Source organism: Aethalodelphis obliquidens, unplaced genomic scaffold (assembly GCF_003676395.1).
Source record: "Aethalodelphis obliquidens isolate GAN/ISIS:26980383/991018 unplaced genomic scaffold, ASM367639v1 scaffold122, whole genome shotgun sequence".
NCBI classification, from domain to species: domain Eukaryota; kingdom Metazoa; phylum Chordata; class Mammalia; order Artiodactyla; family Delphinidae; genus Aethalodelphis; species Aethalodelphis obliquidens.
Window position 1 is genome coordinate 406,919 of NW_020838066.1, and position 17,066 is coordinate 423,984.

Below are 17,066 nucleotides of genomic sequence, written 5' to 3' on the forward strand. Positions count from 1 at the left end.
GTGGGGAATGTTAGTGTAACTCTTAGGATATTATGGATTTGTAATTTAGTTATTGTATTGTGAATGATGAAAACCTGAAATCAGTGAAAGTTTATTTATAAAATGCATTTTTAAGACAACGGGGAGTTTAAAATACATTTTTTTAAGTTTCACCAGTCAATAGTTAAAATAAATTTTATCAACTTAAAATGGTAACGTGACCTAAAAAAATTTTACTAGCTATTCATTTAGCAATATTGCAAATAAAATTTCCACACAACTACAGAAGAAAGGTTATATGGACACATATCATAAAGTCAAATGTTAAATACCTGATAAACTTTCTTCATCAATAACCTGAAGATTGTTCTCATTGATTTTAAGTTCTTCTAATGTAGACGGTAGTTCTGAAGGAATCGCTACCAAATTGTTTCCATCCATATTCAGGCGCATTAACTTCTTTAGAAGCTTAAAAGGCAAATCTCAAAATTACTTTTTTATCTTGTCACAGATGTACAGTCATATATGTCATTTAATGGTCAGTTTGTGGTAGTTACTAAAGTTTCACGAACCTTCAGTTGCTCAGGCTTAGACAAGAATCCCCATATTCTCCCTGCCACGTAGATGTTGGTCCTGTTAATAGCATTTATTCCCTGGTATTTTCAGCAAACTACATTTGGTGATTTTGCATCACACTCACCCATATTTTTATGGTGACTTTAGAAAGCAAGAGAACGCTCCTATCACCACTGGATCAGTCATATTTTCCTAGATCTTAGGTTTTCAACTTCTCAGCAGTAGACACAAAGTTAATTAAAACATGCAATAATCTGAATCTGTCATAGATGCTAACAAGACAGCAATTTGAACCCTTTCAATGTGTTTGTGAACTCAGTTTTCCATCTATACTAAGTAGAGACAGAGTCATAAAATAGCACTAACGATTGTGGAAATTCTTCAAAATTAAATGCTACAAATGTAACAAACTGTTTCTATATGGTACCCAAACAGTTTTGACTGTCTGGAGAGTGCATATCCACATTTGTTTGTTAGCCAAACTAACCTACACTACCAAAGTTACAGAATGATTTACATCAGTGGTGCTCAGAGTCAATTTCAGCAGTTTGGAAATGGGACAGAGAATCCCAAAACAAGAAAAAGGTAATTTCCTACAGTGTCCTCTTTTTTGATCAAATACAGGAAATGCACAAGTCCCAACTGTTGTTCTATCAGGACGACTAGCATGAGGCAGGACTCCAGGTCTTTCACATGAACGTGGACACCAAGTGTCTGGAGCTCTCTCGTCTGCAGTCCAGAATCTATATGAGAACCAGGAACTGAGCTTGTAAGAGGCCAGTGATTTGTCCAAAGAGTGGACAGAAGACCACCCAAGGGGATAAAGTTTGACCTCCTGGCATGTAACTTGTTTTACTTGGGCTTCTTTAAGCGCACACATTTATGAGTATTTGTTTACACACATAAACCCCTCCTTTCTTCTGCCTTTGTTTTTCTGAAAGTCCTTGATACTCTGTTTTCTCCCTTTTAGAAAAAAATTTTAAATCTGATTCTTTCAAAGGTTTACTCTATGCTTTTCTCTTTCCCTAGCGTATCCCCATGTTAATTTTCATCTGAGCCCATTTGTCTTTCTAGAACCCCCTCCTGCTGAAGTATCCTTTATCAGATTTTGCAGATAGCACAAAATAAGGAAATTTTGTATTGCTGGCCTGAAAATGTTAACAGAATTTCCAGATAAGCTCTCCTTTTTTCCCAGAAATACCTCATGTACTAAGAGACCATATTTCAACATGTTTTCTGCTACTTAGGGAGAAACTCCTCTATAAATTCAAAACATTAGTTTTGTCATTCATGCTGTTGTGGGTGCTTTAAGGACAAAGCATAGGAAAAACAGCTAGAAACCTATAAAACAATATACTATATTCAAGATAAAACTTGACTACAGTTTAGGGACATCAGAAACTTTCTTCAGAGAAAACTCCAGTAAAACATTTTACTTTTCCTTCCTTCTCCATCTCCACCCACTGACAGTACAAGTCATGAAAAAGCCATCCACGTGGATTGTTAGAAGTCAGAGCATGTTATTTACCTTGAATGCTTTTGGACCTATGCCTGAAGAGGTGATATTATTTCTGCTCAGATCAAGCCTTTCCAAATTCGGTAATCCATTAAATGCTTCGTCCGGAATGGAGGTGATAGAATTGCCTAGGACACGTAGCAATTGTGTTTTAGGCCTATGTGCCTATAAATACATGTATACATGCACATGCATAGATAGCAAAAGAGAGCTTTATCTGGAGGAAAAGCAATACTTATAGCAAGGACAATATGTATTAAATAAGAAAATGAGTGTTTAGGAAAAAAACAAGACTGGGACTAGACTATTTCATATGGTCAAAATTTTCACTCTAAGGACTTGTCATGCTCCAGTACATCATGTTTTAGATGAAGCTGCTTTAAAACAGCCAGAATGTGGTTTGGTAGACAATTCTGTTAACATTATGCATTTTACAACAAAGATGTGTTTATGGAAGGTGCTATAGAGACTGATTTTTATAGTTCTTTGTATTTCCCTATTGACATTTCCTAGACCCTGGACCAGAAATATACTGTGTTTTACAATGAAACCCTGGGCATGTGACTTGCCTTCTTTGAGCATCAGTTTCCTCTAAGTAAGAAGCTTGGGGAGATAATCTCTCAGATTGCCTCCAGATCTTGTTATAATTCTGTGACTTCAATCTATAGAAGTTCCTGCATGCTTTAATTTATGGGGTTTTGGTTTGACATTTAATTAAGTACAGTAGTCAATGATTTTTAAAGCCAGAAAATGAGCTTATCAGAAATAGTGAGTACTATAAAAATCATGTGGTGTCCTTCTTATAAAACCAAGATACTGTGACTGAGCACAGGTCATTCATTCATCTTTCATAAGACTTTAGACTTTCACAATTTGTTTTGTTTTGTTTTGTTTTAATGGCAGAGCACACCTGGCATGCAGGCTACAGAAGGAGGGGGCATTGCTGGAGCAGGACACTCTGGGCATGAGAAGAATTCCTTAGGAGGTCATGTGAACATGGTATCAGGAAGGCCATAACACCAGAAATGTCCTATTGCAGATTGGCTATCCTGATTAAAGGGGTCACGCTGTGACCATTGAGTATTTATTTATACGATCATTTATTATTTCTGTGGTAGTTTATTTCTGTTACTTCCCCCAAGACACATCTGAAACCCCACTCAGATTCTCTCACCCCTGCATCTTCAGAGCTATCCCCAGCATGGGCCTTATTGCCAAGACTCATTCACTGTCCCAGTCTCCCCACCAGCCAGCCTCACACACGTATCTGTCCTGCCATTCCTCCACTCAGAGCTCTTCCTGGCCCTATAAGAATGTGGGCAAAAAGTCTGGACCACTCCATGCCTACCACAATGGCTAAAACAAGGGGGGGAAACAACAGGAACTCTCTGATATTGCTGGAAGGAGTGTCACAGCCATTTTAAGGAACTGTTTGGCAGTTTCTTATAAAGTTAAACATGCTTTTACTGTAGCACTCGGCAATCCCACTCCTGGGTATATACCCTAGGAAAAAGAAAACTTAGGTCGGCACAAACATCCATATGTGGATGTTTATAGCAACTGTATGCATAATTGCCCCAAGCTGGAAATAATCCAGATGTTCTTCACCTGAGACCTGTGGTCTGTCCAAACAACAGAACACCTCTCAAAAGTAAGGAGGAGCCAGCTACTGATAAACGCCACAACCTGCATAGCCCTCAGAAGCATTATGATAAATGAAAGAAGTCCATCTGAAAAGGCTACATGCTGTATGATTCCATTTCTATGACATCCTAGAAAAGGTACTCTAGAGACAGAAAACATCAGGGCTGGTGAAAGGAGGGACATGAGAGAATTTGGTGAGGTGATGGAAATGTTATATCTTGATTGTGGTATTGACTGTAAGCATTTGTCAAAACTCAAAGCATAACAGGGACTTCCCTGGTCGTCCAGTGGTTAAGACTTCACCTTCCAATGCAGGGGCTGCAGGTTTGATCCCTGGTTGGGGAGCTAAGATCCCACATGCTTTGCGGACAAAAAAACAAAACGTAAAGCAGAAGCAATATTGTAACGAATTCAATAAAGACTTTAAAAATGGTCCACATCAAAAAAAAAAATCTTAAAAAAACCCTCAAAGAATAACATGCTAATAATGTTTTACTATATATAAATTATACCTTCTAAACCTGGCTTTAGAAAAAAGTCAATAGGAAATCATGGTTTCACTTGGAGGAATTTACTTTATACCTGATGGTGCTATTCTGCAGTAAACACCTATCTCTTCTGCAAAGTTTTTATGTTTGAAGATTGTGAAATTAATCTGTTTGGGGTCAACTTATATTATAAAATTAAAATATAACATTCATAGGACAATGGGAGTTAACCACAAAATCAATTTAACGTCAACATCTCTTACCTATGAGCTCCAGACTTGTTATCTCTGGTGCTGTTAGCGGTGGTATTTGTGTGAGGTCAGCGCTGATACAGGAGATGGTTTTGTATGACAGAGAGCACCTGCTTGGCAGAGGTGGTATGCCCCTGGGGGTAGCTGGGATTGGGAGTTGAGAGGGCATCCTGAACATATCTCCTCTGACGGCGTCATCGTCATCCTCGTCCTCATCCTCGTCCTCATCCTCATTCTCATTCTCCCTTGCTGGGTTTCTGTGTTGATGGGCCTGCCTCCCCTTCTCTCCAGGTCTCTGCTCTCCCCCTTCTCTGCTCTGTCGCTCATTGGGAGGTCTCCCCCAATCTCCAGGTCTAGGGATCTTTTCCTTTTGCTCCCTATCTTCATCTTGTTTAATTTCTTCTTCCTCCTCAAATTGAAGTTCCTCTTTTCTCAGTGCTTGATGCATTTCCACCCAAGGAGACGGCTGTTGCTTATGAAGTAAACTGGTAGGTTCTCTTTGTTCTGAAGAATCACCAGAAAATTCAGTTCTGTCATTTAATGCTATACTACTGAGTAGCAAATAGGAGGCTACTGACCACATAAGGAGAAGACAGCAGGGGCAAGTTGTGGTATTAATGAAAGGAAAAATCATAGTGAAAATTAGGTTAGTAAATAACATTCCCTGTAGGTATATGAGTGCAGTTTAAATGTGAAATGTATCTTGAAATTTTTGTTTGAAGTTTTAATAGAAATAAATAAACTTTATTTCTGTTTTGTAAGACTTTATAGGCAATTCTTGTTTTTCCTTGTGAGCCTTAATACTTATTTTTACTAAAGTATCATGCTATCTGGTGACTAAAGAGGGAATAATATTACCATATATTGCTTACCATAAGCAGTCCTATTGTGAGATTGTAATATAATCAGATGTGATAACTTTATAGTAGATACTGTTCAGTTAATTGGGCTTATTGATAATGTAAGAATTTGTACACTGTCAGACATAAAAAAGTGAAAGAGATGTACCTTTTACTTGTTTATGGTAGTGAAATTGGCTTTTATTTATAGATTTATTATATCTGTCTGATTTTCTTTCAGCTCCATGGGCCTAAAAGCATCCTCTGAAATTTAGAGTTATAGAAAATTCTCTTCTGTTTTCCTCCCAGACTCTGTACTTAAATTATTTTTACTTCTTGAGACCTATAGAAGATGTCCTGGATTTAGATGATGTTTCTTTAACCTAGACATATGCACAAGAGTACTTTTTATTATTCCATGATGATGATAGCATAATATATAATAATAGAAAGTTTATCTACATTTGTATTTAGCTGTTATTATCTTTGGCAGAAAGTGGGGAAGACTTGACAAAGACCGGATTTTAGACTCACCCTCTGAATGAAGAGTTTTAGGGAAAAGTGAGCTCAGTACATAGATTTTCTTTCATCAAAATATAAAAATTTACTTAATCATTTCTATGATTTTATTTAATGCCATACATAAATCACCCCCAAAAAAGAACTCAAAATATAATTATGTGAAGGAATTACTTGAGATTTCAAGTCAGTATGTATTATAAAGTCTGTGAGTTATTTTTTTCACATCTCTGACAGAACATGCAAAAGGAGAGTAGGAAAAAATCAGCAAAATGAAACTAAAACTATCATATTGAAACGTTTAAAATCTTTTCTGTATATCCAAGTTTATTTTTCCAAAATAACCACAGCATTTCAAGAATAATAGTTCAAGTCCTTTGAAAAATGTCTGAGAATTTCTGGATCTTGCCTTTATAAATCTTCTGTTTCATATCCCAAGGAGTCAGTTTCATTAAAAACTTTTATTTTCTAACATTTTTTAAAGTCATAATAGCTTAGTAAAATAATTAGTAGTATACACCAAAATACAGTTCCTAAATGTTCTGATGTTCTTCCTGGTAGGAGACTTTTGTAGGTAACCACCCTGTGATCATCCTGTGTGCTTGGAAACAATCTACCTTGATCATAGGCAACAGAAAATATCTGTATCCCTTCCCATCGAATTATTTAACACATATTTATTTATTTCATAAGCTATTGGCCAGGCTTTTCTTGCAGGAGTCCTGAGGCTTCCTCCCTAGAGTCCTCTACTGCATCAGCCTCATAGATAAGGCACAGTGAGCAGCCAACAAAACCTCATAGTGTGATCTTTCTGTGCACAGCAGTGCCACAACAGAAAGCCACTGCTCCAGGGCCATTGCCCTTTATTTCCCTAGGATTGCCTGAGCAGTAATGACTGCACATAGACTGGGAAAACTGCACATAGACTGGGAAAACTGGGAAAACTGGGCTTTTTCTCTAGATGCAAACCACTCCTCCCTTTGTTCACCATGAGTTCTTCATCTTCATTTGGGTTGATAACTGTAAACACACTGAGTTGAATTAAGTGAGATAATGCATGTAAGGAACTAAGCAGAGTTCTTCACGCATACTAAGAACATGGGAGCTGTTTGCTATGTAAATTCTATCACTACATCTGTAATGCTGCGAGTCAAATGTGGAATGTGATCTGGTCTGAGTTTACTCATTCTAATAGAGCTAGAACTCTAAAGCCAAGATGTTTTATTTTTCTCTCCCCTATCATGCAATTTCCCAAATAATTTCCATGTTTAGCATCATTGTGCCAATATTTTAAGTACCCTGATGACTAGTTTATCATAATTTAAAATTTAAGGTAGTGACAAAATAAAAACAAATGGAAGTTAAAGACTAAATCACATGTGATATTTTGTTTGGGCTAAATATTTGTACCAGTATCAGAGCAGACGGGGCAGCATTCTCCTTCAGGTGTAACTGTTTGGGGGCACATCTGAGGGTGGCACTTGGTCTCATCACAAAGGACTCTTCCATTCGAGCAGAGGCAGGTAGTGCAGGGCTCAGGAGACCATACAGCTTTGTTATACATGATCATCCCATTTGCCAAACAGTGTCCTTTCTTTCCTAGAAGAGAACAGTAACATTTAAATTCCTTGTATGATTACTAGCACTTGTGAATGGAAGTGAGCCCAATGTGATAGACCCACACAAGAATAACATTCTATGTTCTTTCATGCAGAGGATAAAAGTATCTTATAGGTGTAACCCTCTGAAATGCTTTTCACATGCTGTATTCTCAACCCCTCTTACTTAGGCTCTGAGAGTGACCTCCTCATGGTAACTTGAGCCTGAATCGTACTTCCATCCTGCATCTGTCAGGATGGCTAAGTTATACAACAGCAACAAACAACCCCCAAATCTCAGTTATTTCTTGTTCCTACTATGTGTCCAATGTAGATATTGTCAGGATAAAAAATAGGCTTCATCTCCAAGCAGGCTGCCCTGATGACCAGCACAGCAGTGGGAATGTGAGGTTGCAAATAACACACAAGCTCTAAACATGTCTAATTATATTGACCAAGGCAAATTATACGGCTACATCTAACTTCAGAAGAGAAAAAGCAGTATAGTTCCATCACATGCCAGAGAGCAGAGAGCTGGAACAGCACTAATGATGAATGAGCCCACATTGTACCCTTCCTGATGTGCAGATGGAGAGGTGAAATAAGACTGTATGCTTGTGGTGCTTTTTACGTTGAATTCTCGATGAGACATTGCAACAATCTCTTATTTTTTAGAATAGTTGTGTTATTGAAATACAATTCAAATACCCTTTTAAAGTACACAGTGCAGTGGGTTTTAGTATATTGTTTTCTCTACATAGAGTGTTGTAGATACATGGATATGTGTGTCAACTAAGCAGGCCATTAGACAGTCAATTTGAATATTAGAGGGGATGTTTTCCTTCCAATCCTAGTGTTATTCCTGATAACTCTTTTCCATCTGTTGAGCCACTGTCCCCGCAAATGAGCTCTCACATTTGTCCCCTTCTTTCCCTTACTGCTGTGTCAACCCTGTTCAAGCCCTACCCATCTCTCATTTGGATACTTACAGTAAACTAATCCCACCCATCCAATTTCTCCCCTGGAAAAAAAAAATAGATATAATCAGGAGTTGTCTCCTGATTATAAAAGTACTATAGTGTATCAAAATTCCAACAGCCTTTTTTGCAGAAATGGAAAAGTTAATCCTTAATTTCATAAGGAATTATAAGGGGCCCCAAATAGCCAAAAAAAATCTTGAAAGAAAATAAAATTTTTTGAGGGCTCACACTTCCAGATTTCAAAACTTACCACAAAGCTACAATAATCAGCTTATACCAGTATGGTACTGGCATAAGGATAAACATATAGACCAGTGGAATATTGAGAGTCCAGAAATAAACCCATTACATCTATGGCCAATTGATTTTTGACAAAAGTGCCAAGCCCATTCAATGGGGAAAAAAGTTGTCTCTTCAACAAATGGTGCTGGGACAACTGTATATCCGTATGCAAAAGAATGAAGTTGCCCCCTACCTCATGCCAAATATAAAAATTAACTCAAAATGGATCAAAACCTAAATATAAGATGTAAAATATAATATTCATAAAATAAAGCATGACCTTGGATTTCGCAATGGATTTTTAGATATGATTCCAAAAGCACAAGCAACAAAAGAAAAAATAGATGAATTGGACTGTATCAAAATTTAAAATTTGGTCCATTGGAGAACATTGTCAAGAAAGTCGAAGGACAATGTACACAATGAGAGAAAATATTTGCAAATCATATCTGATAAGGGTCTAATATCTTGAATATACATGAAGAACTCTTATAACTCAACAACAGAAAGCCAGCCCAATTAAAATATGGACCTTGAATAGACATTTCTCCAAAGAAGATATACAATGAACAATAAGCACATAAAGAGATGCTGAGAGTCATTAGGGAAATACAAATTAAACCACAATGTGATAACCACTTCACATCCACAAGAATGGCTATATTTTTTAAATGGAAAATAATGGCAAGGATATGGAGAAATTGGAGTCTTTGTATATTGCCGGTGGGTATATAAAATGATATAGCTTCTCTGGGGAACATTTGGCAATTTCTCAATAAATTAAACATATAATTACCACATGACCCAGCTCCTAGATACCTGATATTCCACTTCTAGGTATATACCCAAGGGAACTGAAAACGAGAATTCAGATAGAAACTTGTACACAAATGTTCGTAGCTGTGCTATTCACAGTAGCCAAAAGGTGGAAACAACGCAATTATCCATCAATGGATGAAAGGATAAACAAAACATGGTATTTCTCTGCAATGAGATATAATTCAGCATAAAAAAAGAATGAAGTACTGATACACTGTACAACATGAGTGAACCTTGAAAACATTATGCCAAGTAAAAGAAGTTAGACATCAAAGGCCACATATTATAGGACTCCTTTTATATTAAATATTCAGAATAGGCAAATTCATAGAGACAGAAAGATCAGTGGTTGCCAGGGATTGCGGGGAGGAGAAAATGGGGAGTAAGTGCTTAATATATATGTAGTTCCCTTTTAGGGTGAAGAAAGTGTTCAGGAACAAGATAATGGTGACGGTTGCACAACATTGTGAATATACTTAATGCCACTGAATTGTACACTTTTAAATGGTTAAATGATAAGTTTTATGTCATGTGTATTTTACCACAATTTTTTTTTCTTTTTTTTTTGCGGTACGCGGGCCTCTCACTGTTGCGGCCTCTCCCGTTGGCAGAGCACAGGCTCCGGATGCGCAGGCTCAGCGGCCATGGCTCACGGGCCTAGCCGCTCCACAGCATGTGGGATCTTCCCGGACCGGGGCACGAACCCGTGTCCCCTGCATCAGCAGGCGGACTCCCAACCACTGTGCCACCAGGGAAACCCACAATTTTTTTAAATTGTACTGTAAGACCACTGGAAAACATTTTAGGACAATTTAGAAATCTTTCGTATACATCTTCTATACCTTTTAATGCACATCACCCTATGCTGCATATTTTTTAAAACAGATTTGAGATCACATTATGCATACTACTTTTCAACCTTTTTATTTTCTATTATTATAGCTTGGATATCTTTCCACTTAATTAGGGAAATTGACCTCATCGTTCTTTAAGAGTTATGGGTACCCTATAATCATCATTTTAAATTCCCTGCCTCCAGGCTCTTTCTTCTCTCAATCATGTTGTAAATGTGACCTAAATTGTCTCTTTTCATGGTAATTGTATGTTATTTCTGTTAACTTCGTGGAAATAACATCATTTAGAAGCATTTGGTTTTCTTGAGACAATGTATGAAGTATTGGTCACAGAACATTATGTGGTGATACATTCTTTTGAAAGTTTTATGTAATGGTACCATATGTATAATATAATTACTTTTTCCTTCCAAACCTGGAAAAATGTGGACCAACTAAATATTAGTGTTTAAAAATGCCTAGTTGAAATCTTCGGAAGAATTTCCAATCTTTTCAAACTTTAAAAATTCAGTAGTTTGGTCTATATAAAATAAATTCAGTGGCTTAACTTCATGTTTGGTTGAAAATATTTAATAGCCGTGAGTTCATAGACTCATCTGAATCATTTATTTCTATATCCTAGATGATCTATCATGATAAATGAAAAAGCAGTTTTGACATGTATATTACTATATTATGATTACAACTATTTTAAGTACATGGCATAGTAAACAGACTAGAAATAATAAACCAAAATAGTAACTATGATTTTATAAATGTAGTTATAGGATAAGTAATATTTTTTCTGTTTTACAATAATTTGTATTATAAGTATATTCTGTGAATGGTTTTTTAAATTATTTCAAAATTTATCTTTGTAGATTAAACCAAAAGATAATATAATAACTTGAATTATTAAAAAATTTTCTTTTTGGAGTTTCTCTCTCTTCCTCTCTCCTACTGTTTTCTTACCTGGTAACACATTATAGCTTGCTTCTACTCCGGGAAATCTTAAAAAGGATTCAAACTTTTCCTCCGTACTATAATCCAAGTTAACCATGGGAAGTGTTGCTGCTGGTGTAACTATCCTCATTTGCTGAATTCCAAGCTGTCTACTGGATCTGTGGATGGGCGAGGAACTTTTTCTCTGTCTTCTATAATACATCTTCCTTCTTTCCTTCCTAGAAGTTTCTTCATTTTGTCCAAAGTCAGTTTGAATAACGAGAAGCAGAAGAAAACAATACAAGCTTGAAAACTTCATGCTTGCTTTTTCACTATTTGATTCCTAGGATGAGAATGAAACAGAATTTCAGAGTTAGTGACTAAATTTTTACCTCTGAAAATTGGCCTATAATTGCCTATATCCCTCAGCAGCAAGCCTGTGAGATATAACACATATAATATATGGGCTCTATGCTATAGTATTACTGCCAAGTCAGAATTTAGAATTTTTCTGTCAGAATCAAATAATTTTTAGTACTTTATTGCTAGACCAGACATGAGCAAACTTTTTCTATAAAGAACCATATAGTAAACATTTTAGGTTTTACAGGCCATGCAGTCTTTGTCATAACTACTCCACTCGACCCTTGTAACATGAAGGTAGACAATATGTACACAGTTTATGTATGTGATATGTACACAGTTTGTGTACGTGATATGTGCACAGTTTGTGTACATTATATGTGTACAATTGTGTACACAAATTCCAAAACAGGCAGTGGGTCAGACTTACCCCCCAGGCCATAGTGTGCCGACCCCTCTCTGGACCACTGTGTTGTAGGTTTTCAGAGGTTACTCAGGAGGTTTCTCTCCACCTCTCTGCCAAGTCATTCTGTGACTAACATCATCCACAATTCATTTTCCCAGCTCTTATATTTTATTATTTTATTCTCTACTGTTCTAATTTTCTTTGTTGGGGGGAAAGAGCATAATTGCACCAAATAAAAATAACAGCAAACAGCAAACTACTATCAGTTATAAAGAGGTAAGAGGGACAAAGAGTAACTTTTAATCAGCTGGTCTCAAGAGGAGTACAGGGCCCTGCACATGGTGAAGCTGAAAAACATATTTGAGAAATGAATACTTTTTCAAACCTTGAACATGGATTAGCACAGAACAGAAATCCCTGAGAGGGGGAAAATCCAAGTTGAGCTCCTGCTCACTGCCTGGAGGGAGTTCCTTCCGAGGCTGAAGACCAGGGTGAGGACCCAGGCAGAGCCCAACAATCTCCCTGAGTTGAAAAAAGAAACCGAAAAACCTGGGGTCCTGGGGATGCCAGAGAGGCAAGAGTTTGCAGAGCAGAGCACAGAGAGGTGAGAGCTACCCTGAAAAAGACTTCCAAAGATATCAAGTCTTCAACCGAGTATGATTAGCACATTTGTATGAGAAAACTACTCAACACTTGAGAAAGAACTACCATGAAGGACAAAAAGAAAACATCCTTTAGGCTAGAAAAGGCTGGGCAGACTCTGTGTGTCCACCAGTCATAGTGGAGAACCTGTACTGCAAAGGGCATCAGACAGAGTGCTCAGAAGGGCATCGGCACATCAGAGAAAACAATTTACCCTAGACTAACGGCTGATCTGATCCCATTTACAGCACTGAATAGCAAGCCTCCAGAAAGGATCAAACTGTGTGCAACAACTTAACTATGTCCCAGAGCACCCAACAAGTACTGGGAAATCCAGCAAAAATTTACCAGGCACACAAAGAAACAGGAATTATTGACCCATGATGAGGAAAATCAATCTATTGAAACCCATCCATAGCACAGCTGACATAATTATTAAGTAGGTCATTAAAAGTTATTAAAACCATAATCTGCGTGTTCAAGAACATAGAGGAAAGATATTTAAAGAAATCCAAATTGAACTTTTAAAGATGTAAACTACAATGTGAGAGAGGAAAAACTATACTGCAAGGGATGAATAGCACATTAGACACTGCAGGAAAAAATTAGTAAACTTGTAAACATAGTCACAGAAATTATCCAAAATGAAACACACACACACACATGACCAGTAAAAAACATGAACAGAGCATCTTCAAACTATGGGACAACTTCAAGAAGATCAATTTATGTCCAGTTCCAGTCCCTGAAGGACTAGGGAGGCACAAAAATATTTGAAGAAATAAAGACTGGTCATTTTCCAAATTTGATGAAAACTATAAACCCACATATCCAAGATCAATAAACCCCCAAAATAAGAAATATGAAGAAAATTTTGTCAAATATTCATCATAATCAAATTGCTTTAAAACCAGTAATAAGGGGAACATCTTAAAAGTGACCAGAGAAAAAGACACAAAGTTAAGAATAGAATAAAAGACTTCTCATTCAAAACAGTACAAGCCAGAAGACAGTGGAACAATGACTTTCAGGTACTGAAAAAAATCAACTTATATACTCAGTGATAATGTCTTTCAGAAACACAGGCAACATAAAGACTTTTTCAGACATAGAGAAGCTGAAGGAATTAATCACCAGCAGAATTGCACTGTAAGAAATGCTAAAGTAGAAGGAAAATTATATCAGATAGAATTATGGATCTACACAAAGGAATGAATATCACAGGAAATGGCATATATGTAGATAAATGCTCTTTTTTATTTTTAAATCTCTTTAAAAGATGCTAGTTTAATACAGTCATCTGTTTAACAGTTGTGTTGATTAATATAATAATACTGTATTTTGGGGTTTCTACCTTAAGTGAAAGTAAAATGTATGACAACAGAAGCAGAAAGGAGGAAAGAGGAAGTGTAAATATACTGTTATGTTCTAATACTATAAGCAAAGTGGAATATCAACTGAAGATAATTGTAATAAGTTAAAGATGCATACTATAAGCCCTAAGGTAATCACCAAAAAAACAAGAGTTATAGCTAATAAACCAATAAAGGTGATAACGTGGAGTAATAGAAATAATCCAAAACATATTACATGTAAATCATATTAAATGTGAATTTATTAATTGCCACAGAGACTGTCCACATTGAATTTTTAAAAATTAAGACCCAACTCTAGGGACTTCCCTGGTGGTCCAGTGGTTAAGACTCCATGCTCCCAATGCAGGGGGCCTGAGTTCAATCCCTGGCCAGGGAACTAGATCCCACATGCATACCACAACTAAGAGTTCACATGCCACAACTAAGGAGACTGCAGCCTCAACTAAGACCCACCACAACAAAATAAAATAAAACAAAATAAAATAAAATCCCAACTCTATGCTGCCTATAAGAAACTCATGCTAAATAAAGATACAAATGGATTAAAATTAAAAGGATGGAAAAATATATACTTTGGTAACACTAATCAAAAGAAAAGTGGGGGCTTCCCTGGTGGCACAGTGCTCAAGAATCCGCCTGCCAATGCAGGGGACACAGGTTCAAGCCCTGGTCCGGGAAGAGCCCACATGCCGTGGAGCAACTAAGCCGGTGCGCCACAACTAAGCCTGCACTCTAGAGCCTGCGAGCCACAACTACTGAGCCCATGTGCCACAACTACTGAAACCCACATGCCTAGAGCCCGTGCTCCACAAAAGAGAAGCCACCGCAGTGAGAAGCCTGTACACTGCAATGAAGAGTAGCCCCCGCTCGACTCAACTAGAGAAAGCCCACGCGCAGCAATGAAGACCCAATGCAGCCAAAAAAATAAATAAATAAAATAAAGTTTTAAGAAAAGACATATTTAACTCAATAAAAAAAGTGGATGGCTATATTAATATAAGATGAAGAAGAATAAAGAGAGCCATTATGTAATGATAAAAGGATCTATTCATGAAGATGTAACAATTCTAAGCCTTTATACACTGAACAGTACAGATTCAAATTACATGAAGAAAAAAACTGGTATAGCTGCAAGAACTAGACAAATCCACAGTTATCATCCAGAATTTCTACTTTCTTCTCCCAAATCTGGATTTTTAAAATAGTAGATCACAAGCTAAAACAACAAGATAGCACTGTACCCTGTTAGAATGGCCAAAATCAAAAACACTGACAAATTGTGAGGTAAGGGTGTGTAGCAACAGGAACTCTCATTTATTGCTGGTGGGAATACAAAACCATACAGCCACTCTGTAAGACAGTTTGGCAATTTCTTACAAAACTAAACATACTCTTACCCTGCAATCCAGCAGTCATGCTTCTTAATATTTACCCACATGAGCTGAAAACTTATATCCACACCAAAACCTGCACATGGATGTTTACAGCAGCTATATTCATAACTGCCAAAGCTTGGGAACAACCAAGACATCCTTAAGTAGGTGAATGGATAAATAAACTGTGTTACATCCAAACAGTGGAGTATTATTCAGCACTAAAAAGAAAAGCTCTCAAACCATGAAAAGACATGAAAGAATCTTAAATGCTTATTACTAAGTGGAAGAAGCCAATCTGAAAAGGCTAGTACAGTGTGACTGCAACTACATGGCGTTCTGGAAAAGACAAAACTGTGGAGACAGTACAGACATACTTCGTTTTATTGCACTTTATCATGCTTCACAGATACTGCATTTTTTAACAAATTGAAGGTTTGAGGCAACCCTGCATCAAGCAAGTTTATTGGCACCTTTTTTCCAACAACATTTGCTCACTTCATGCTGTCACATTTTGGTAATTCTCACAATATTTTAAACTTTTTCATTATTACCAAATTACTATATTTGTTATGGTGATCTGTGATCAGTGATCTTTGATGTTACTGTTGCAAAAAGATTATTATGCTCTGAAGGCTCAGATGATGGCTAGCATTTTTTTAGCAATAAAGTATTTTTTAATTAAGACAGGAACATTGATTATCTTTTTAGACATAATGCTATTGCACATTAAATAGAATACAGTATACTGTAAACATAACTTTTATATGCACTGGGAAACCAAAAAAAATTGTGTGATTCCCTGTGTTGCAGTATTAGCTTTATTGTGGTTGTCTGTAACCAAACACACAACATCTCTGTGGTATGCTTATATGCTTATTTAGTCAGAGTTGCATGTTCATTGATTTATGATCCTACTTTCAGTTTGTGTTTTCATTGTGGCCAGGTGATGCTTTTGCTTCCTAGCAATCTATATCATTTATAATGGTGCTTCACTGTATAGAACTCAGATTTTGAATGAATCTTTGAAGTCATCTGCTTTTCCAGTAATGGGAAGTTCTTTATCTTCCATGTTCAGACAGCTCTGTCAGAAAAGTCTTCCTTAGATTGAGCTACAATTTGTTGTTCATATCATGGCCCATAAGAGATTTACAGATAAGCCATGTTCACACAGTTTTCTTTCTCCTGAGTTCTTAATCTTTTTTTATCAATGCTTTTAAAGATGTGTTTAAGTTTCTAAAACTAGTACATAATTTTTAAAAACTCAAAATGATACACAGGCATAAAAAACAAGTTGCCTTAACGATAATTCATAGTTTAGTACAACGGTAGACCTACTTTTTCTTCAGGGTCCAGAGAGTAAATATTTTTAGCTTTGCAGGACAACAGTCTCTGTTAAAACTATTCAACTTTGTTATTGTAGCCAAAAATAACCATAGACAAGTAAATGGATGGCCACAACTGTATTCTGATGGCACTTTGAAAAACAGAATTTGGCCTATGGGCCATAGTTTCCCATCCCCTAGTTTAAGGGTATCTTTCATGATACCTTCTAAACATATATGAACATATATATTTAAACATAAATGGAATTGTTCGATATACTGCAATCTGTTTTCTTTCCATTCAGTAATAAATTG

The 17,066-nt window shown here is 36.7% G+C and overlaps 2 protein-coding genes across 7 annotated transcripts in view; one reads left to right on the plus strand and one right to left on the minus strand.

Annotated features, from left to right (window-relative positions):
• Positions 1-17,066, plus strand: part of CENPP (centromere protein P) — a 222,833-nt gene that overhangs the window by 154,960 nt on the left and 50,807 nt on the right. The gene's annotated exons all lie outside the window — the stretch shown is intronic.
• ECM2 (extracellular matrix protein 2) overlaps positions 1-17,066 on the minus strand; it is a 36,787-nt gene that overhangs the window by 13,985 nt on the left and 5,736 nt on the right. For 2 of the 4 annotated variants that reach the window (XM_027098323.1, XM_027098320.1), the window contains exons 2-6: positions 11,297-11,609; positions 7,223-7,411; positions 4,467-5,027; positions 2,084-2,199; positions 312-447 (exon numbers count right to left, since the gene is read on the minus strand). In XM_027098323.1, coding sequence (XP_026954124.1) covers positions 312-447; positions 2,084-2,199; positions 4,467-5,027; positions 7,223-7,411; positions 11,297-11,585 — 1,291 coding nt within the window. In that variant the 5' untranslated portion in view covers positions 11,586-11,609. The remainder of the gene's footprint in view (positions 1-311; positions 448-2,083; positions 2,200-4,466; positions 5,028-7,222; positions 7,412-11,296; positions 11,610-17,066) is intronic. The other 2 variants (XM_027098321.1, XM_027098322.1) reach the window with 2 other exon arrangements.